The 21843-nt window shown below is 44.2% G+C and overlaps 1 protein-coding gene across 8 annotated transcripts in view; it reads left to right on the forward strand.

Annotated features, from left to right (window-relative positions):
- CRACDL (CRACD like) overlaps window positions 1–21843 on the forward strand; it is a 612462-nt gene that overhangs the window by 335878 nt on the left and 254741 nt on the right. For all 8 annotated transcript variants that reach the window (XM_086934213.1, XM_086934214.1, XM_086934210.1 and 5 more), the window contains one exon: window positions 21516–21592. In XM_086934213.1, coding sequence (XP_086790339.1) covers window positions 21544–21592 — 49 coding nt within the window. In that variant the 5' untranslated portion in view covers window positions 21516–21543. The remainder of the gene's footprint in view (window positions 1–21515; window positions 21593–21843) is intronic.

Here is a 21843-nt window from a genome sequence, read left to right on the forward strand (position 1 = left end):
GTGGAATAAAATATGGTTGCCTTGGAACAAGTATCGCGGGGAATTATGTAGTCCACTAATGGAAGATGACATTGACACCTCAGACGACGAGGGGGAGGACGACTGGGATAGTTCCACAGACATATAGGAATAGTGGTAGCGAAACTTGCCGCGTGCTAGCTATACGACCGGGAACAGACGCCTAAAGGTAGCCGGTGCACAGGGGACCCGACACGATTACACAATCTCTTTATCAAAAATCAGTGTGGGGAGTGGTCGACACTGCCGTAGTTAATGTTTGAGTTGTGCATATAATATTGAGACTAATTGTTTGGTTATGATTGTCTATAAAATGAAAATAAGACATCAATCAGTCTGGAGTAAGCAAGGGTGGTATAATTGTAACAAATCTTCATTTTACCGCCGCCGGACCTGACGTTGTCGGCTGAATGGCTGTGTAACTCCTATGTGTAGATTTAACCTGTAATGGCGGAGCCGGCCCCAGGGTTATAGGCTCCTCTCTGTGTAAGTATGTTACATGACAATAAATGTCTTTTAAAAAAAAAAACAGCCAACTCCTTTGAGTCCAGTTGACTGATCTGCACCAGCCTGCCACACACAGACATGTTTCTGACTTCCCTTGTGCTCTAGTGGGTCAGGAACAAAGGCTGCTTGAGGTGGAGGTGTTTCACACCTACCCCGATCAGGAACAGCATTCAGGGTGGTGAGCCTCAAAGGCTTCCTGTCCTTTGATATGCTAACCAGGGCCTCTACAGCTAGAGTAGATGCCGCCCCCCTGACCAAGCCCCACTTTTGGCGGCAATGTCGGCGGGAAACTTAGTACTTAGGGAGAGGTGTGCCCCTCTCTGCCAGGACCACCCCTAAGGTGCCCTAAACTGAGGTGACCCCCTCATTAAAAAATCCTCCATCTTGAATGGAAGAATTTAAGCCGATCCGGTTAGGGTATGCCCACTCCCCAAAGGGAGGAGACATACGAAGGGTATAGTCACCCTAAAGGCAAGTAGTCCATTGACTACCATCTGCCTCTACCTCTATATCCCCTAAATTAATTCTTTCGGGCCACCCTTAAGCCTTGATCCTGAGATTCCAGCAACCTGTGAAGGATGAAGAAAACACCATGCAGCAAAGCCTGAAGATGCCTACTGACTTGGCCCAGCCCTACCGGCCTGTCTCCAGCTTTAAAGCCCCTGCAAAGAAGATGACTCCTGTCCTGTGGCCAGCGACTTCCAGAACCCCACGTAAGACTGCCTACTCTGTAACAAAGACCAGATCTCCCGTGGACAGGATCCTGTCCAGAAGAATCCAACTACAAGGAATCTGGATCCAGCTGGAACCGCAGCTCCTGCCTTACTCTGCACCCGACGCCGATGGCCCAAGTCTGAGTGGCTCGCCTGTCCAGTGAAGTCTCCCAAACGATCCTGACCTCAACACCATCAATGGCTGACCTCTCCTGGACTCCACAAAGCCACCTGCAGCCTCATCACAAAGGGTCCCCCTGACAGCGACGGGCTCCGGTAAAGAAACTCTGACACCTAAAGGTGCTCCTGCATTCTCCGCCCTGACTTAGGGGAGCCCTGCTGATGGTGCCCAGGTGTCATCCAATACCTCTACTTACTTGCCCAACTGTTGGTCACCTTGTCCAGCCTCCTGGTCTGAGCCTGCAGCCTCTTTGTGTGACCAGATTCCCCTTTACTTGCATTGGGCGCCCGTTGCTAATTTGCATCCTACACCTCGCCGCCCCTGTGCTGCTGGAAGTGTTTGGTTGGTGATGCCTTGTGCCCCCCCCCCCCCTGCCCCCCTCCCCTGTGCTTGCTTAAGCCCCTGAGGCCTCTGCCCTGAAACCACAGGTACTTATCTGCAACCAGCACCTCTTGTGGGTGCCCCCAATGTCCACTGACTAACATTGAGCCCAGTGACCTCTGCACACCCCATTACCGTTGGTGGTGCAGTACTTCCTTGATCTGACCCTTGCCCATTGTTGGTCTAAACCCCCGAAGACTAGATGTGTAAGTCAAGTACTTACTGGTGAATGCACATAACTGTTTTCCTTCCTTATGATTGCATTGCATCTCTGCCTATTGCACTAAATGTCCATCTCTTACATTTGCTAAGTTTGTTACTGTTTGATTGACATTACGAAAGTATTTTTAATACTCCTTTAAATAACTTCTATGCTTTTACAACACAATGCCTACTGTATTTGAAAAGTATTGCTATTTTTTTAAACTTTTACTTACCTGCAACTGAGTTCCTCTTGGTTCTAAAATAAAATAACAAAGTAATAACTTTTTTATACAAATCAATTGGTCTTGGATTTAGTCTTTAAGGGCCCGATTCACAGAACTAACTTAAGACAAGATCCTAAACTTACTACCATTTTGGTATTCACAGAAGGCACTTACTCATTTTTGTATTCACAGAAGGCACTTGCTCATTTCGGTATTCAAAGAAGTTAGGACTCCTAAATGCCTTCTGTGAACACCTAAAGTCTTAAAGTTAGGATTTTTCTCAGTTTAGGAGTCCGAATGTTAGTAGTCCTAACTTTAGGGCTCCTAAATGCCTTCTGTGAATACCGAAAGTCTTAAAGTTAGGATTTTTCTCAGTTTAGGCATAGTAAAGTTAGGCCTCCTAACTTTAGGACTCCTAAACTGAGAAAAATCCTAACTTTGAGACTTTCGGTATTCACAGAAGGCATTTAGGAGTCCTAACTTCTGTGAATACCGAAATGAGTAAGTGCCTTCTGTGAATACCGAAATGAGTAAGTGCCTTCTGTGAATACCGAAATGAGTAAGTGCCTTCTGTGAATACCGAAATGAGTAAGTGCCTTCTGTGAATACCAAAATGAGTAAGTGCCTTCTGTGAATACCAAAATGGTAGTAAGTTTAGGATTTTGTCTTAAGTTAGTTCTGTGAATCGGGCCCACAGTATGTGTATTAATTTCTTGCCTGAGTGTGTACAACACATGCTTAACACAGCCCTCCGATAAGTCTAAATGCTCGACCACCCTACCACAAATAGTGCTTTTAGTATTATCTACTGCAGCCTCTGTAAAGCCTCTGGGGATCCACGAGACTCTGTGCACATTATTCCTTACTTTGGTATAGTATATACAAAGTCAGCTTCCTACATCACACTAGATGGACTCTTCTTCTGGCTGACCTTGATTCTTACTCCTCTTGCTATTTCTTTGTGCCTTAACAACCTTTCGCTTACCTTTTTTTGTTCTTGGCCCTCACTTTTCCCCTATTTTCTACCACTCTGAAACGAATTTCAGCTTTATGTCCAGTACCTTACAAATCATTAATACATAGATAAATAATATTGTTTTTTACTAATGTTGCAATTGTCTTAACACCTGTGATATTTTGTGCTAGATGACTAGAGCTTCTCCTGGTTGCTATCGCAGGTTTTGAAGATGTTCTTGTTTATATGTGCAATTCCTGTATAATTAGAATGGCTCATCATGCTCTGGGTCGGTATGCTCAGGTTGAGCCTGTTATTACAAGAGAAAATAACGAGGAATTCAGTCACCAAGGTTTGTTACCCTTCACAACTACATTAGAACATGGTGGTCGAGTTTAGAGGGAGTCCATCCTAAGCCATGTATTAACCCTGCCTCCCAAATAATAACTTGAGAATTCAGAAGTTTGTTATCACCCCTCAAAAACTGTCAGCAGCCGTATTCCGGATATGAGTTGCGTCTTTGAGAGTCTGAGGGGTGCTAGCTATAGTCCCGAGATTGTCGTCCATAGATTAAAAGATTACGTCCTGTCCAGTGCTGGAAGGTGCCGTATGAATGTAATACATTTGTATGCTTTGCTTTATTCATATCTAGAATAATGTAGCTGGTTCTTAATCAAGTCATTTGAGGCATGGCTTGCTGTAGGTTGCTCCAGCTTTTAGCTTCATCCAGTGGTTATCAGTGGCTTTCAATGTGGCTGGTTGTCCTTTTCGGGCACAGACTATGTATGCATTTGAAATGGAACATAGCTATGCTTCAGGATTATGTGAGATCACCTAGGTGAGAACTTCAGCCCACTAGAATCGGAGACATCTGAATCTCTTTCTTTAGACTGTCAGGATTCTGCTATTTTCCCATTGCTTACATCACAGCTGGCCGTCCATCACTGTGGCTCCTTCATCATCGGAGATTGCATAGTCTTAATACCAAGACATTATATGACCTGTGGGAAATGGTACTCTGGGACCCACATGAAATCACAATCTCAATGTCTGTACTGCTGAACTATCCCTAGCACCCATCTACAAGATCTCAGCAGTCTTGTTACTAGCAGAGTCGGTAGCTGAATGCGTACATTGGGTAACCATTGGCTGAATCGCTGGCACTTCCACTGATCGTAATGCTGCACTTTATATCTTCTTAGAAGCACCAACTGAAAATACGTACATGACATCATCCATATTTTGGTTGAAGAGGTGACATATGTTCCAGGAGTCCTAGAGACTTGCACATATTGTTGCCGCAGGTTTTTCAAAAAGCAGCACACCCACTGCTCACACCTATAAGTTCAACTGAGGGGAAAACTTTACCTCTGGCCTTAGTCCTGCCACATGTGGCCAAAAACAGTGCACGTCTGTCATATCAAGTGGGCATATTGCCTATGTTAGCCACAATGTCTCTCAGCTAATTTTGGTCCTTCAAACCTTGCCCAAAGCTGTAGCCAACCAAAGTTCCAGTCTGTGCTTTTAGTAAAACTTTGCACTTTCACTGCTCGGAATGTTCTAAGCCACCATCAGAGCCTGTGTTGCATGGACACACAGACGTTTTATTGCTATAATTCTCACTGTGAAACTGCTGAGCTCTAGTACCACTGAGACCTTGAACTGGTGCCTTTCCTTTTAGCTGTGAACTGGAGAATACTGTGCTTCCTTAACTGTTTCGTAGGAGGCTTCCCACCGGCACATTCAACTACTTTAGCTGCATGTAAAATGACACTATGAGGCCTGTTTGCTCTGCCGCCATAGAAGCGTTTTCCAAATGGCAATAGCTGCAAAAATACTGACTGATACGAAGATGGAGGGATTCGTTTAGATGGTAGATTACTAAACTCAATGGGTACCCCATCAGCTATGCTTTCAAAGCTGTCCAGAGAGGTACACAAGTTTGTTTAGGCATGGGCTTTTCCAACAGAGCACCACCCATGACTGATTTTAAATAGCATCATTTCTGGTGTGTTGGATGCTTACCTCTTATTGAAGCCTGGCATCAAAGTGAGCTACCTTCACCCATGCTAGAACTATTTCACTGCATTGGCTGTGGAGCTACCGGACGAAACGTGGCAATACTGTTGTGCTAATACCAAAAGAATATCACTCAACGGTCGCCACCGGCTGCTGCACTTTAAGTTTTTAAATAGGGTCTACTACACCCCAGAACGGCTCTATCGATATGGGCTCCGGTAGAGCCCACGCTGTGAGAGATGTGGGGTGCAGTTGGCGGATTTTTTACATGTGGCCTGGTCCTGTCCGGGCATTTCAGCCTTTTGGAGCTCAGTGTATGAGGAAGTGAATAGAATTGGGGAACTTGCACTACTCCCAACTCCCTTGCTGGCTATTCTGGGTTACTTTAAGACCATAAAGACAGAGCACAGACTGCTGGTTGACATGGCCTTTCTTGTGGCCAAGAGATGCGTGGCGCTTTCTTGGATGCGCGGTCCGGTACTGACGCTCTCCCAGTGGACTAAAGAAATGCTCTACTGCTGTACACAAACTGAATTATATAATGACTTACTGCCCCCCCTCCCCCCCCCCCCCCGGCAATAGGCCCAAGAACTTCTGGGCCCAGTTTCTGGAGAAGAGACCCGAGCGCGACATTTCAAACACACATGAGGTTGAAAAAACTATGATGGAGGGGGGTCGCACGGAGATTTGCCTACTCCAGCTAGAGAGTAGATAGGTTACTATGTAGGACTGGTCAAGGGGACCCTGGGCTAGGTTAGATAATTGGATAGCTATACCTCTGGTGGTCTTTAACTGGGTACGCGAAATTAGCCCATGCTTTTATTATGTGCAAGTATAGATTATTGTTACCGAGCTGCTGCCATCCTTTCTGACTAGTGTTTATATACCGCATTGTCGCTGATTCATGCTAATGATGTCTGTGCCTGTCCTTTGTTTCCATTGTTTCTTTTTTTTTTAAATGCCAATAAACAAATTAAAAAAATTAAAAAAAAACTTTCACTGAATTCTCGACCCTTGTACAAATGTCTTATCTGCAGTCCAGGTGTACCAGTATGTTCTACAATATGTCAGGATGGAAGAGTAATATGTAATCTCTAAGAGGAGTATAGCCAAAAATCCCAATCCTCCACCTTGTTCAGCCCAGGCACCCATTAATAATACCTAGGTTAGAAACCCATGGAATATAGGGGGAAGGAAATAAAGGAAAGATTCCGAATGTAAGGGGAGGTGTCACAAGGAGGAAGAGCAACAGGTCTGAATGGGTAAGGAACTGATGGGAATAGCCATAAAAGGGAAGGGTACGGAATGCTGGGTGATGAACTGCAAGGTAGTGAAGGGGCCGAAGCAGATCGGAAATGTTGCCTGCACTAACCCCATGTTTTCTCTCCGGTAATGTAGTCAGTGTCTCCCAGAGGTGACCATCAAGCTAAACTCCAGGATCCAGGTCTCCATTTATGCCAATCGGACTCCCAGCATCTTCTAAACTTGAATGAGGTTTTGAAGCCTGCATGTCTGATTATCAGCTCTTCATTAGCAAGATCTTTACCATTAGTCATGACACAGTGAGGTTCTTGTGAACATTCCAGGCATAACTAGCATGAGTACTGATATCCTTATATATGAGATGGACATCAAAAAGCACAACTGTCTGAGTATTCCCCCAGATGCTGTAAACTCTACATCAAATAAAGGTTGCCTGTCATGAGCCTACACACTTGAGTTTTGTGGGCATGAGTTAGGTACTAGTGGCATATTAGTTGACATATGGAAAGTTAGACATAACATCTGACCCTCCCCGGTGAAAGTTTAAGCTGTGCAGTTTCCTGGAGATAGTCTATTTTGGGGGATTCTTAAAGGACTTGCCACTACTAAACAATCTATAAAAAACCTGTTAAAAGAGAATTGTCCCTGTAACTAGATGAATTTTATGTCTGCAAGAAAAATAAAGAGGCAAGTAATTAGTAAATAAGTGAGATTTAAAAAAATGCATAAAACATCACATGCGCCGATGTTCATTTCAACAGGGGCAGAGATGCCACAGTCCATAAAGGATTGCATGTACGACCTCAACAAAACACTCAAATGGCAATTGAGGCCAAAAGCTGCCCTGGTCTAAAATGAAACACAAAAGTGATGGGTCGATAGTTTTTTTTTTTACAAGCTGTGCTACATGTGATACTTCTACTATGGAACAGCCATAATAAATCAAATGTGGTCCTGATCCAACAGTAGCACTCCTGCACAGACCACTGAGCCAGGTCCTGGCTGACAGGAAAAAATGCAACCTCAGACTGGTTTTGGCATTTTCTTGGCTCATTAGCGAGATGAAGCTTTACTCCCATAGGAATTGTGATTAGGCAAAACCATTTTACGTAGAATGTAACACTGAAATACAGATCTGACTGGTGGAATGTTTATAAAAGTCCCAGCCATTGGCAAAAACTCTGAACGTATTCTAATCCATTATTAGAAAATTGGAATGTTGAGCTCTTCCTTTGAAGACAATGGAGCGCTCTGGGCTTTTAATGGCTGGTAGAAGACTAGAGCTACAACATTCCAATGTTTGTTCAGAGCAACAGCTGTGAACAAAGGCTTCGCGGAGCTGAGAGGATTTCAACCCCCTTGGGCTCTGTGAGGACTTTGTTTTACAAATTAGAACATTCTGCCCTACAGGGGCGGAATGTTCTAATAGCCTTAGAGCCCTTCGTAGGGGAATCTACTGGCCATTCGTGGCCTACTCCCTTGTTAAAGGCCCTCGCCTTCAGCTTGGGCCTTTAACGCTGGAGCGGGTCTTTAATGGTTGGTAGATCCTGTTACAATGGGCTCTAAGGTAATCTTCTTTGTGCAGTATTCTACTCCAGACAAGGATCAGCCTTGCCTAACATCAGTACAACCTGAACTGCAGTCCAGGTCGTCTTTTAACTGGAACACAAGTATCCTATTACCAGTTTCAGCCTTGTTAGACTTCACTTCATACTCCCATTAGGTCATGCCAGTGGAATGCATGTAAAAGTCTCAATCAATGGCAATTGCTTGGGCTATATTTCAGTAAGTTCTTTTCTTGCCACTTCAGAAGGGGACCAGCCATAAGCAAATCACACTTGCCTCTCCCTTAGTAAGAACAGTCCTGCCCTAAATAACAAACAGTGTCCCCTTTGAATGACAACACAAGCAGCTCCATTCTGGTTTTGGCCCTGTTCCAAACTACATTCCAAGATCCAATGTATCCAATTCACAGTGCTAGCAGGACTCACACCCCCGCCAAACAAAGGTACACCCAGTTTGAGAAGTAGGTAATTGCAACCTTGTGATGTTCCTGATGCTTCCACCTCTACTTGTACAGATGCCATTTCCTATAGGAAATGAACTGCAGAGTGTTTGTCCCTATTGTTTGAGGCACTGGTTCCTCCCCTTTAAGCAGGGATAGAGAAGTGGAAGCTGAAGGGACCAAATGTTGACATTTTTTACAGGACTTTCAAACAACCCTGTAAGTTGTTTCTTGCATCACCCAGAGTTGGCCACTGCCACAGAAGTATACAAGGCTGGCAGTACAGAGGACCATGCCCAGTTCTTGGTCAACCATGCTATACACTCGCTAGTCTTTTAATTAAGAATATAAGGTTGTTCATAGCCAATGAGGAATCTCTTCATCTGGAGAGTTCAATGCTTTATTACCAGATCAAGGAATGCCATGTCTCAAAATAAAAATTGCATGGGAGATACTGTAACAAACATGATGTCACAGATAAACGTTGGGGCAGCTGTATTATCAGTGTAAGAGATGGCCTTTTGCTGTGTGCACTATTCTTGGCAACTCCCTGACACCAGATGAAAAAGTGGTGCTGATGGCACTTGAAAACCATTGCTTCCTTTTCTCGGCCAACGTTGGCCAACAGACAAAAGTGTGCTTCTTTGATATTGATGCAATTGTAGCGTAGGATGTGTGAGGACATACAATATGTTATAGACCAGAGCTACACAACAAATCTTGCCATTCTGCAAACCACCTTAGGGTATTATTCCCTGACAGATGGAATGCATGGCTAATGGTTTATACATCATTTTGGTATCTATTGACTAATGCTCTTAGACATCTTAAAGTTTGGGGCGCCATGGGCCAAACGTATGTTGGGGGCCCCTGTTCGAAACCGCTTTGAATTTATTATCCAATTTCAGCTTTTTCATGCACTCTTTGGCTATGTCACTGACAGTGTACAATCACACTGGTCTAAATTCTGAATGTGTGTCGATCCAATATTCAGGGAGTGTAATGTGTTTTTTTAATGTAATACAGCAGATGTTCTCCAATATTCTTGCAAATAATCTCTGGTCCCCCCCCCCCCTCCATTTCTCATATGTGAGGTCCTGTTTCGATCGAAAAAGCTTTTCTTATGGATGATGCATGGTGTTGGAAAAGACAAACTCTACATTTTGGCAAATGTCTTCAATAAACTCCTACACATTACCTGCATCAAAAACACATTAAAGAAAAACAATATTTAAAACAATATATGTTCAAGAATCATTAAAGGACATCAGGACAGGACTGTTTTCTGAAAAGAGTGGGCTCTATCAGGGGGGCCTATGAAGGTATCGAGCACTGGGCCAGCGCCCACTTTACCCGTGCCTTAAAACGCCTCTGAATGGTTTACATATGTGTGACCAAAAAAAACCTCAAAGTATTCTGAACGGAAGTTCCTCCATTCCATGACAGCTGAAAAGTGTGTTGCCAAAATTATGAAAAATTTTGCAACCTGTTGGATAGCTGAAATCATTCAGTAGGGCACATTTGCCTTTATCATGGCAAAGTATTATATTATAACTTTTCCGAGATGGGAGCAAAACATCAAAAAATAAAAAATGATGTGCTGGCCTAAAGACAATAGCGTACTGCAATAATTTGAGGCCACAAAACAAGCCTGGTGGAGAACAGGCTCAGGCTCCCAGGACCTGAGTGAGCACCAAACCAGCCCACTCCCACCCATCCCGGTGCTTCTCTCATGCTGGGTAATACTATTACCAACATGAGAGCAGCTTCTGGATTGGCGTAGGGGAGCTCACTAGAGTCTGGCAGCCTGTGCACCAGCCCATGGACTACCTTGACAGGAGCTGGACACCGAGGCTGCGGCCGGCAGGTAAGTACCCTTTTTTATTTTTTTGTTATTCTCCCTCACATTGTTTCACCACTTTAATTTAACAGCTGTCACCACTGCTCAGTGAACTGTGCATGTATAGACAGGTAAACTGCCCAGACGTCCCTTCCATGCTGCACCTTATTCCATTGATGACTTTACATGGGCAGCACAGGCACTTACTAACGCCAAGCAGTTACAGTACTTGTATTGGAGAGAGCACATGCCTGCACTTTTCAGCAGAGCTGTAGTACTTCCGTGCCCGGACTTTTCAACAGAGCTGGGATAGTCCTGTGCCTCGACATTTCAGCAGAGCTGGAATACTTCCATACCTGGACTTTTCAGCAGAGCTGGGTTACTTCTGTGCCTGGACTTTTCAGCAGAGCTGGAATGCTTCCATGCCTGCACCTTTCAGCAGAGCTGGAAAGCTTCCGTGCCTGCAGTTTTCAGTAAGTTTTCAGCAGAGCTGGAATGCTTCTGTGCCTGCACTTTTTAGCAGAGCTGGAATGCTTCCATGCCTGCACTTTTCAGCAGAGCTGGAATGCTTCCATGCCTGCACTTTTCAGCAGAGCTGGAATGCTTCCATGCCTGCACCTTTCAGCAGAGCTGGAAAGCTTCCGTGCCTGCAGTTTTCAGTAAGTTTTCAGCAGAGCTGGAATGCTTCTGTGCCTGCACTTTTTTAGCAGAGCTGGAATGCTTCCATGGTTGCACTTTTCAGCAGAGCTGGAATGCTTCCATGCCTGCACCTTTCAGCAGAGCTGGAAAGCTTCCGTGCCTGCAGTTTTCAGCAAGTTTTCAGCAGAGCTGGAATGCTTCCATGCCTGCACTTTTCAGCAGAGCTGGAATGCTTCCATGCCTGCACTTTTCAGCAGAGCTGGAATGCTTCCATGCCTGCACTTCCATGCCTGCACTTTTCAGCAGAGCTGGAATGCTTCCATGCCTGCACTTTTCAGCAGAGCTGGAATGCTTCCATGCCTGCACTTTTCAGCAAGGCTGTCAGCAGAGCTGGAATGCTTCCATGCCTGCACTTTTCAGCAAGGTTGGAATGCTTCCATGCCCGCACTTTCAGCAAGGCTGGAATGCTTCCATGCCTGCACTTTTCAGCAAGGTTGGAATGCTTCCATGCCCGCACTTTCAGCAAGGCTGGAATGCTTCCATGCCCGCACTTTCAGCAAGGCTGGAATGCTTCCATGCCTGCACTTTTCAGCAAAGTTGGAATGCTTCCATGCCCGCACTTTCAGCAAGGCTGGAACGCTTCCATGCCTGCACTTTTCAGCAGAGCAGGAATGCTTCCATGCCTGCACTTTCAGCAAGGCTGGAATGCTTCCATGCCTGCACTTTCAGCAAGGCTGGAACGCTTCCATGCCTGCACTTTTCAGCAGAGCTGGAATGCTTCCATGCCTGCACTTTTCAGCAGAGGTGGAATACTTCCATGCCTGCACTTTTCAGCAGAGGTGGAATACTTCCATGTCCTTGCTTTTCTGCCGAGCTGAAACATTTCTACAGGCAGATACAAGAATACCACTCCTCTGTGAGCAGTATGCATCGGCATAATGAGCTCCTGTTCTTTAGCTCTTATAAAATTGCTGTCTTAGTCATCTTTTTTCGGTTGCAAGGGAAATTGCTGATTTATGTATTTTTGTGTACTATTGTTGAGGTAACATTCTTAGAAATTGCTTGGGGGTTCCTGACTACTAGTGGCGGCCCAGTCATGTTTGTAGAAGGCAAAGGGTTAGGAACTACCGACCCAGTGTTTTCCTTACAGAAATGTCATCTGCTCCAAGCAGACAAAACCTTCTGGAAGAAAACCGTGTAGACATGAGGTCCCCTGGATTCTTTACTTTCTGGAGTAAGGCACGCTTAGGTATAAGGCTTTAAATACACTTTTTCAAGTAGCTCCCGTTTTGTGCAGTACTTAAGGGCAGTGGTAACACTCCACTGTGCATTGAGTTAACATTGCAAGAGAACAGGCGCGTCATTCTTCTTGGTTCTGCTAGGGACAGTCACAACGATCGAGATCAGTGGTTTAAATGCACCTGTTGTTCGCCACAAAAATAAACTCCACTTTGTAATCTGCAACCACAAATCACTTCCCCACAGGCTCAGGAATCGCATGCTTTACGAGGAAGATGTTTTCTCCGTACACGAAAAACCACAGTCAAATAGGCGCGATCCTACCCTGAACTCCTGGACAAGCGGGATGTTTTCATAACATAGCAACTGCAAATGAGGAGAGGCCTCTCCGACATACAAACAGGTCATGCGTGTCTGCGGTGAGGAGCCGCGTTGCCTCAAAGGCGTGTCTGCCAATGCTCACCTGGACAGCGAAAGTCAAAATATTATGGAACATATTTTAGCATCTAAGCTGCTCTCGTGATGCAAATAAGCTGTCAAAGCTGTTTCGTTCAGGTGGCTGAGATTTTAATCTAATAAAGGAACATTATCCAAATAGGCTGTTAAGTTGAGCTTAAATTATGAAGTTAATATTTTATTTTAACATTAACTAGTTTTGGATATTTTTGTTTTCTTTTGGGGGTAAAACTAGGAGAAACTAAATGATGACATACAGCCCGATTCATGAAACTAAATTGCGCTCGCGAAGGTCCAGATTCTGAGAATCTGGCCCTTTGCGAGTGCGATTTTTCCATTTGGGATTCATCATCCCAAATGCAAAAATCGCTATTTGCGAAATCGCATATTTGCGAGGAATTGGATTTAAGGAATCTCAATTAGAGATTCCTTAAATGCAATTCATAAACCAATTCTAAATTGCGAATTCGCAATATTTGGTCGCTATATACCACGAAGTCTGACTTCGTGGTAAATAGCGAAAAAATAGTAAAAAGCACTTTAGTGCATTTTTTACTGTTGCATGTTACACTCACACATGTCCTTTGGACATGTGTGTGTGCAACACCTGTTTAAATTTGCATTTATGGGGTGCTACAGGGTGTCCTTTGGACACCCATGGCACCCTTGAAATCGCTATCTTATTTGCGATTAGCTAATTGCTAATCGCAAATAAGGAATAACTCCCCATTCATTCCTATGGGCCCTTAGGCCCATAGGAATGAATGGGGAGTTATTCCTTATTTGCAATTAGCAATTAGCTAATCGCAAATAAGGAATGTGTAGGAATCGCAATTTTTTTTGCGATTCCTACATGAATCCCGTTTTGCGAGTCTGTAATAGCGATTCCTTATGAATCGCTATTAAAGACTCGCAAAACGGGTCTTTGATGAATCTGGCTGATAGTTTCTATTTGTTTTATATTACAAATATCTTTTCTATTTAGTTATGTTTTCGGTTATTTGTTTCTTATTATATCATTCTAAAGTTGGCATAGTTTTTCCTATGAAACTTGGGGACACTGTCCATCCATCTTACTGAAACTTTCGGCTGTGATCCACACTGTTGACAAAAACAAAGGTGCGGATATAAAACATGACTTTAAAATAGCAACACAGATATAAAAAAAACCCTTAGCATAACAAAAATAAAATGGGTAGCTATATATTACCATTAAACAGCTAATTTGAGAATAGTTTTAAAGTTTTTCTTTAAATCAGTACATGAATCTGTAGGGGAGATCCCCCAGTAGCTACCTTTTTAGGTCTCGCCTATTATATCCCGTAGGGATAAACAGGCGAGATTATAGTAAGCGGAAAAGAAAAGTCTACCTAGCCTGCGGATCGCGTACAGTTCATGTGAGCTATGCGCGTGCACAGAGCCAGCCACATCACACACCACCATTTGTCTGTGCCTCTGCATCAGACTTCAAAGGAATGCGCTCCCGCTCCCCCCCCCCCTGCCACAGCAATGCCGAGAGCTTGGGTTTTTTGCATCCATTTCGCGGGGAAGCCGTGTTTTGTTCGGCGTTTTCTACACTTTTCTCCTTTTTTTTCTGAACGAAAGTGAAAGCCTACCGTGCTTGTTTACAGTAGCCTTGCTCCTCAAATGCTGAAGCTGTGTTGCCTTTTCTCTAGGGACACTCAGCTTGAAAACACTCGACTTGCTAGCTGCAATGCTACATCCGCTATGCTTTGCCTCTAGATACGTTGAACCCTTGCAGACTGTGCTGACTCTGCCCCTCCTGATTCTGTAACTGACCAACGCAGGCACAACGCAGTCTCTTCTCTCTGTCTTATGATGTCTGCCCTGCCACCATTTACTTCAGACCCTCACCCTCACCCCTCCTCACCCTCACACCTCCTCACCCTCACCCACCCTCTCACCCACCCTCTTACCCACACCCACCCCCTCACCCTCACTCACCCACCCTCACCCACCCCCTCACTCACCCTCTCACCCTTTCACCCTCTCACCCTCTCACCCTTTCACCATCACATACCCTTTCACCCTCACTCACCCTCACACACCCACTCACCCACCCTCATCCTCACTCACCCTCACACACCCCCTCACCCTCACACACACCCTCACCCTCACACCCTCACCCCCTCACACACCCTCTCACTCACTCTCACCCTCACACACCCTCTTACCCTCACCCACCCCCCCTCACCCTCACCCACCCTCTCACCCTCACCCACCATCTCACCCCCATCACACACCCTCTCACCCCATCACACACCCTCTCACCCACCCTCACACACCCTCACACCCCCTCACCCTCACACACCCTCAGCCACCCTCACCCTCACCCCTGTCACCTTCACCCCCTCACCCTCACCCTCAATCACCCTCCCCCTCACAACCCCACACCCTCCCCCTCACAACCCCACACCCTCCCCCTCACAACCCCACACCCTCCCCCTCACACACCCTCACCCTCGCACCCCCTCACCCTCGCACCCCTCACCCTCACACACCCCCTCACCCTCACACACCCTCACACCCCTCGCCCTCACTCCCCCTCACCCTCACACCCCCTCACACACCCTCTCACCCACCCTCACACACCCTTACCCTCATCCTCACACACTCTCACACCCCCTCACCCTCACACACTCTCACACCCCCTCACCCTCACACCCCCTCTCTCTCACACACCCTCACCCTCACACACCCTCACTCACCCCCCTCACCGTCTCCCCCTCACTCACCCTCACACCCCCTCACCCCCCTTCACCCTCACACACCCTCACCCCCCTCACCCCCTCTCACCCCCTCTCACCCTCACACACCCTCTCACTCACCCTCACCCCCCCTCACCCTCGCCCCCCCTCACCCACGCACACTCACACACTCACACCCTCACACCCTCACTCACCCTCACACACCCTCACTTACCCTCACTCACCCTCACACACACTTGCACACCCTCATCAGCATAGCATAACAAAACATAGCATAGCATAACAAAACAAAGCATAGGATGGCAAAACAAAACATAGCAAAACACAACAAAGCATCGCATAACAAAACGCAACAAAACATAGCATAGCAAAACATAGCATAACATAACAAAGCATAGCTTAACAAAGCATAGCATAACATAACAAAGCATAGCAAAACATAGCATAGTAAAACAAAACATAGCATAGCGTAACAAAACACAACAAAACATAGCATACATAACGAAACATAGCATTGCAAAGAGAAGCAAAACATACCATAGCATAACAAAACACAACAAAGCATAGCATAACAAAACACAACATAGCATAACAAAACATAGCATAACAAAACATAGCATAACCAAGCATAGCATAACAAAACATAGCATAACAAAACATAGCATAACACAACAAAACATAGCATAACAAAACAAAGCATAGGATAGCAAAACTAAACATAGCATAACAAAACAGAGCATAGGATAGCAAAACAAAACATAGCATAACAAAACATAGCATAGCATAACAAAACATAGCATAACAAAACACAACACATAGCATAACAAAACATAGCAAAACACAACAAAACATAGCATAGCTTAACAAAACACAACAAAATATAACAAAACATATAATAGCATAGCAAAACGTAGCATAGCAAACACAACAAAGCATAGCATAGCAAAACATAGCATAGCAAAACAAAGCATAGAATAGCATAGCATAGCATAAAACATAGAATAGCATAGCATAGCAAAACACAGCATAACATAACAAATCAAAGCATAGGATTGCAAAACATAGCAAAGCATAACAAAACAAAACATAGGATAGCAAAACAAAACATAGCATAGCATACAGCATCACTCCGCTCCACCACAGCATCACTCAGGGGCACCACAACATCACTATGTGCTACCACAGCATCACTGAACGCCACAGCATCACTCGTTCGCCCTCACAACATCACTCAGCGCCACCACAGCATCAATCTGTGCAACTATTCAACAACACCTGGTTCAAATATGTTCTCTCAATGTTTTAAGCTTTATTACAAATGTAACAAAAAGATGTTAATATTTCACTTCTGTTATTGGATTTTCGTCACAATAAAATACACTGAACATAATCTTCACAAAAGTTATTTACAAAACTTTAAGCTATTGCCATTATAAATTACAATAACTTTTATTAAAGTATTAATTATTGGGAAAAAATTAAAAGCCATTGTTATTTGTAATATCAATACGTGTAAGTCACGTAAATACAACGCATATTGCATTACAAATGCTATAGGTGTCACATTTGCGAAAGTTAGAACTATTGCCATTGTAAATGACAAATCTATTAATTTCGCTATTTTCAAAAACAAAACATAAATAAAAAATGTGTCATTTACAAAACAATAGCTCAAACTTTCCTAATGCGAGACCTATTGCATTGCAAATGCTTGTTTTTTTCTTAAAGTTTATCTGAAAGTTCACACCTTCGAACCCAACTCGCATATTAGTGGCTGCCAGCTTCCCTTTCTAAGTATTATAAACTTCACCTGCCCTGCCAAACTGCATTACTTTTCCTCCTCTAGGTATTTGGATGTTTTTTGAGCTTTTGTATTTTTTTAACAGGTATCAGTTATTCAGCCTGTGTCTAACCTGCAGAGGTAATGGCTCCACCTCAGAATCTACCTAGTTTGCAAAACAGAAGATGGCCTGTGATCAGTGTGCACATGCGAGCACAAAGCCTAAGACAAGACTCTTTTTAGGGTACTCTTATAGGTTGAGTCTGGGCAGCACTTGCTGTGTTGGAGTAGGTACTTGAAGCCCCGCCCACTCACAGCCCATATTGGTCATTGGCTTGTGTCATTGTCCTTCGTAAATGCTGGTTTCGGATTCTTTATTAAGCTTGTTAATCCTTCGATAGTACCGCCTTGTCTGGATTTGTAACCTCCCATGAGGGCTGGGCCTTTTACCTTGGTTATTAAATCTGTGTTCTTTAGTCTGTAATCACTATTTTCTTTAATGAGTTTCTCTTACTGCAGGAGGGTCTCTCATGTGCAGTTGTGACCACTGGCTTGTTTATTTAACTCGTAGCAAACGGGGAGCTCTTCAGGGTCCATGGGAAACTGAAGGGGGCAACTCCGGGATGCCTTCAAGCATTTGGAATGCAGTAGGTCTCGCATTTGCGAGAGTTTAAGCTATTGGCCTTGTAAATGACAATGCTTTTTATTTATTTTTTAAAAACCAAAACCTAAATAAAAGGCTTTGTCATTTACAAAGCCAATAGCTCAAACTTGCGTAAATGCTAGACCTATTGCACTGCGGATTCTTGTTATAAATTTGCAAAGGCTATATGAAATGCCAATACTATATTGTGTTAAATTATTTAAAGATCTATCTATGTTTAATAAATAGAGAACTTTTTTTCACTGAGGATACCATCCTCTACTCTCTTCGGAGTATTTTCACTATTCTCTTGACTGAATTCCAGCCTTCCTGTCATTCTCTCACATCCTTTCCGCTGCTATACCAGAATTCTGTTTTTAACCACAGGGCTCTCTCCCCTCTCCCTGATTCAATTTAGTCTTGTTACTCATTGGCTGATAAAAGACATCTGAAAGCGACCATTTGTCTACATCGGGACCAGAGGTAGGATACTGTAGTTTCCACCTCACTAAAGCTTTCTTTTTGATCAGTACTAACCCTGGGCGGAGTTCTACTACACGGAACTTCGCGAAATGCAAAAAACCACGCTACATGGAGCTCCGCGAGCAGCGGAGTGCATTAGATAAATGACGTACGCAGTGACTTTCAGTGCCAGGTGCTTGATTTCACTCTGCAATCATCGCGTACAGCAATGTGCACAGCGCAAGCCGGCGCACCTTCCTTTCTGTCGCTCGAGTAGATTTTTACTTGAGGGGCAGCTTTCTCAACGCGAAAGGATGGTTTCTTAAAGTGAGCGGTCGCGGGCATAGGCAACCACTTGCAATGGGAAATCTCGCGGGGAAGTTTATTTTCTGCGCTCACGCTCGCCATCTTGACATTGACGAATGCGAGCGAGGAAAATACTCTGCTCTGCTACGTGAAGAGGAGTTTTTCAGAACTCCGCGAGCTCTTCGTAACGCAGAGTGTGGAAAACTCCACAAACACCGCGAGCCGAGCGGAGTTCACTGCCCAGACATAATTACATCCAATGAGGATGGTTCCAACCAGCAGATTACAGCCTCCACACAGACTTATCACATATGTAGCACAATCGTTATTTGAGGACCCCAAGTAAGTATACTCACATGTATCTAATTAATGTCCATCATACCGTTTTACTGTTAATACTGTGCCTTGCTTCATTCTCTGTAACAAATGAAAATGGCAAAAGTTTGATTTTTTAAATAAAGACGAAGTGTGGACAGGATTTGGGAAGAAAGTAGTAATGGACAGAAGGGTGATTATGTACCTAATCCCAGAAGCATAAACAAAAGTATTCCTACTTCAGTGATTGAGTCTTCTAATGACCTCAACAGTGCTCTCTGCATCCTTTCTTCTTATGGTTTGTTTTGAATCCTTTTGAGTGTATTGTGTACTTCTGTGCGCACAGAGTGTTTGTGAATCTGTCAAAGTTTAGTTTCATTTTTGTTTGCTTTACACTATACGGGTGTGATATTTGTTTTTGTGAAGAATTAGCAATTTTTACAATCGAAATTGGATCATCCATGTAAACAAGTGTTACTACAATTAAATTGCTGATTCTGAAAGTGTAGCCTCGTGCATATTCATAGATTTAATTTATGTAGCGATTGTGAAGAGAGTTGGAAGAAATTCATCACCTGGCCGATTGTAAACCGTCCCTAAGGACTTAGTGTTTTTTAAACTGTTCTTGCATTATAGACAGCATTTTGTTATTGGCGTTATTTGTTATCAATATCAGTCTCACTGATTTGTCTGTATGACTCTACAGACATTTTCTGAATTTGTGTCCTATTTATGAAAACACGAAAAAAGGGTAATTAAAGAAAGTTTAAAAATAAAAAAAACTGCCTCCACAGTAGAGGGCACTACTGACTGGACGATTGATGACCACGAGGAGCACATAGTTTCAGTGATGATCATTCTATTAGTACACTTTTCAGTCTGCCATAAGCAGATGTGTAGCAATTTGCTGAAACTCAAAATAAAATACATCATCAGAACATTTAGATTGTCTGCATAAATGTACGTTGAAGACATGCAAGTTATGCCTGGACTGAGCCAAAACTTCCTTCTTTCATCTGCATCCCCTCAAGATCTTGCCTTCTGGCTATTAACAACTGAACGAAGAAATCAATTTCACTAATGCTGGTATCCTTAATTTTAACTGCTAGACACTCCTTTAGGACAATGCCATGCGGTGCTCGAGTAGCTCCAAATATCCCTCGTGCCTCAGTGGTATGTTATATGGACTTCCTGCTCTAGCCCAACAACTCTCTGGTCCCCAAGGAAAGGTTGCACCGAATTGTATCTACCTGGGTTTTTTCACTTTATAGAATCAGCAGGTATCCGTCTATCTAGCCATCCCGCCGCAAGGTAACTAATACAACTTGGACAAGTGAAGTAGGATCTACTTCGTCCTCCTGGCTTTCCAGACCACCTCCCTCCAACACATTCAAAACATGGCATGCCCCTACCTTCAGGACCCACCGTGGCTCCATGTTTATAACAGAACGCTCTTGAATCATGTGCATTTTTCATTTACCATCATATGACAGTGACCTCCTTTCCTTTGCAAACTCTACCCCAGCACCATTCTCGGGAGCTTGAAATCTAGATCAAAGCATTCCTACACGTTGATCTACACAAAGTGAGCAAAAGAGAATCAGCCCCTTCCATGGAAGCCAATTCAATGACATGTCTGGGGCAGCCAATTCAAGGACATGTCTGGGGCAGCAGAAGTGACATCACATGGCACATAATTACCAGTGACTGCACAGAGTTGACCTTTAGCCCCACCTTAGCCCTGCAACTGTTTCCTGCTTGCTGCTCATGTATAAGGGAGGTAGAAGTGGAAACTGCAGAGAGTAAACTGGGAGCTTGAATCCCTGTAGAAACTCTGTTCCTCCCATGGCTTCATGAACCCTGAGACCAGGGAAGCATGGGCAGTGGCAGGGTTTGCACATTGTGGACCACGCTTCCCTTAGTGGGGCAGGGCTGCGGTCTTCCTCTTTCCCTCGATTGGTTTGAGAACCATTACCAGAGCTCACCCAGAACCAGGTTTTTCACTCGACTGATTCACATCCTTCTAGTGACGAGTTTTGTTCTAGATTCCCTGGTCGATTTCATTAACGTCCCCATCCCTCCTGCCCGCAGTTTCCAGAGGAAACCTCGAAAATAACGAACATGATGAAATAACATATAAAATGTGCTGCTAGGTGATAGTGCAATCAATAATGCATGACATTCACGTAGCCTGTCCAAATTAAAAAACGGAACGAAATTCTGATCTTACGTTTTTTCACTATTTTAAGCATCTAGCATAGTTCATAGAAGCACTGTGGTTCGGCCAGTGGAAAAATTAAACCTAACACTGTTTTAAAGTTAAGTAAGTTATAGATTATAAGCTACAGCTGTTCTTTTTGACCGCATTCAGTAACTGGAGGTTGCGATGCTTGTCTTCGCGCAGGTTATGCCGAGCGTGTGCGTGTGTAAGACGTGCAGTAATATAATGCTTCATGGCCTCGCGCCGTTGGTCAGGCATCGCATATCTCCGTGTCCATCACCCTTTGTTTATGTCTGGGTGTGTGGCCTGTCCCTGTAGAGAGCCAGGTGGAAGCGGCCGCCGTTGCGTGGCAGACTCGTATCTAACCTTTGTTTCGCATGGCTAAAAGGCACCTTTCTTCTTTTTTGTACCTCAGCGAGCTTCACATCCGGGCTACAGGGATAATGGATTCTAAACCGAGGGAAGCCGACTCGCTGGCAGACGACGCCTCAGGTAAGGGAGCTGTGTTTGCTTGCTTGAAAAGCCGGTGTTGAGAATGCCCTATACACTTAAACAGCAAGGCTTCGAAGCCTGTTTGTAAAGAAAAGGTATAGCAAAGATATTAAACTGTCTGTAAAACTTGTAACTTATGCAGTGCACACAGTGCTCACAATGTATTGGACTCTTCTTAGCACCCCCCTGTGTGTACGCCGTCATGCACACAAGCGTAAGTATTTGTTATTTTAAGGAGAAAAAGTGGAGGA

The sequence above is a fragment of the Lissotriton vulgaris genome, chromosome 8, assembly GCF_964263255.1.
Source record: "Lissotriton vulgaris chromosome 8, aLisVul1.2, whole genome shotgun sequence".
In the NCBI taxonomy this organism is placed as follows: domain Eukaryota; kingdom Metazoa; phylum Chordata; class Amphibia; order Caudata; family Salamandridae; genus Lissotriton; species Lissotriton vulgaris.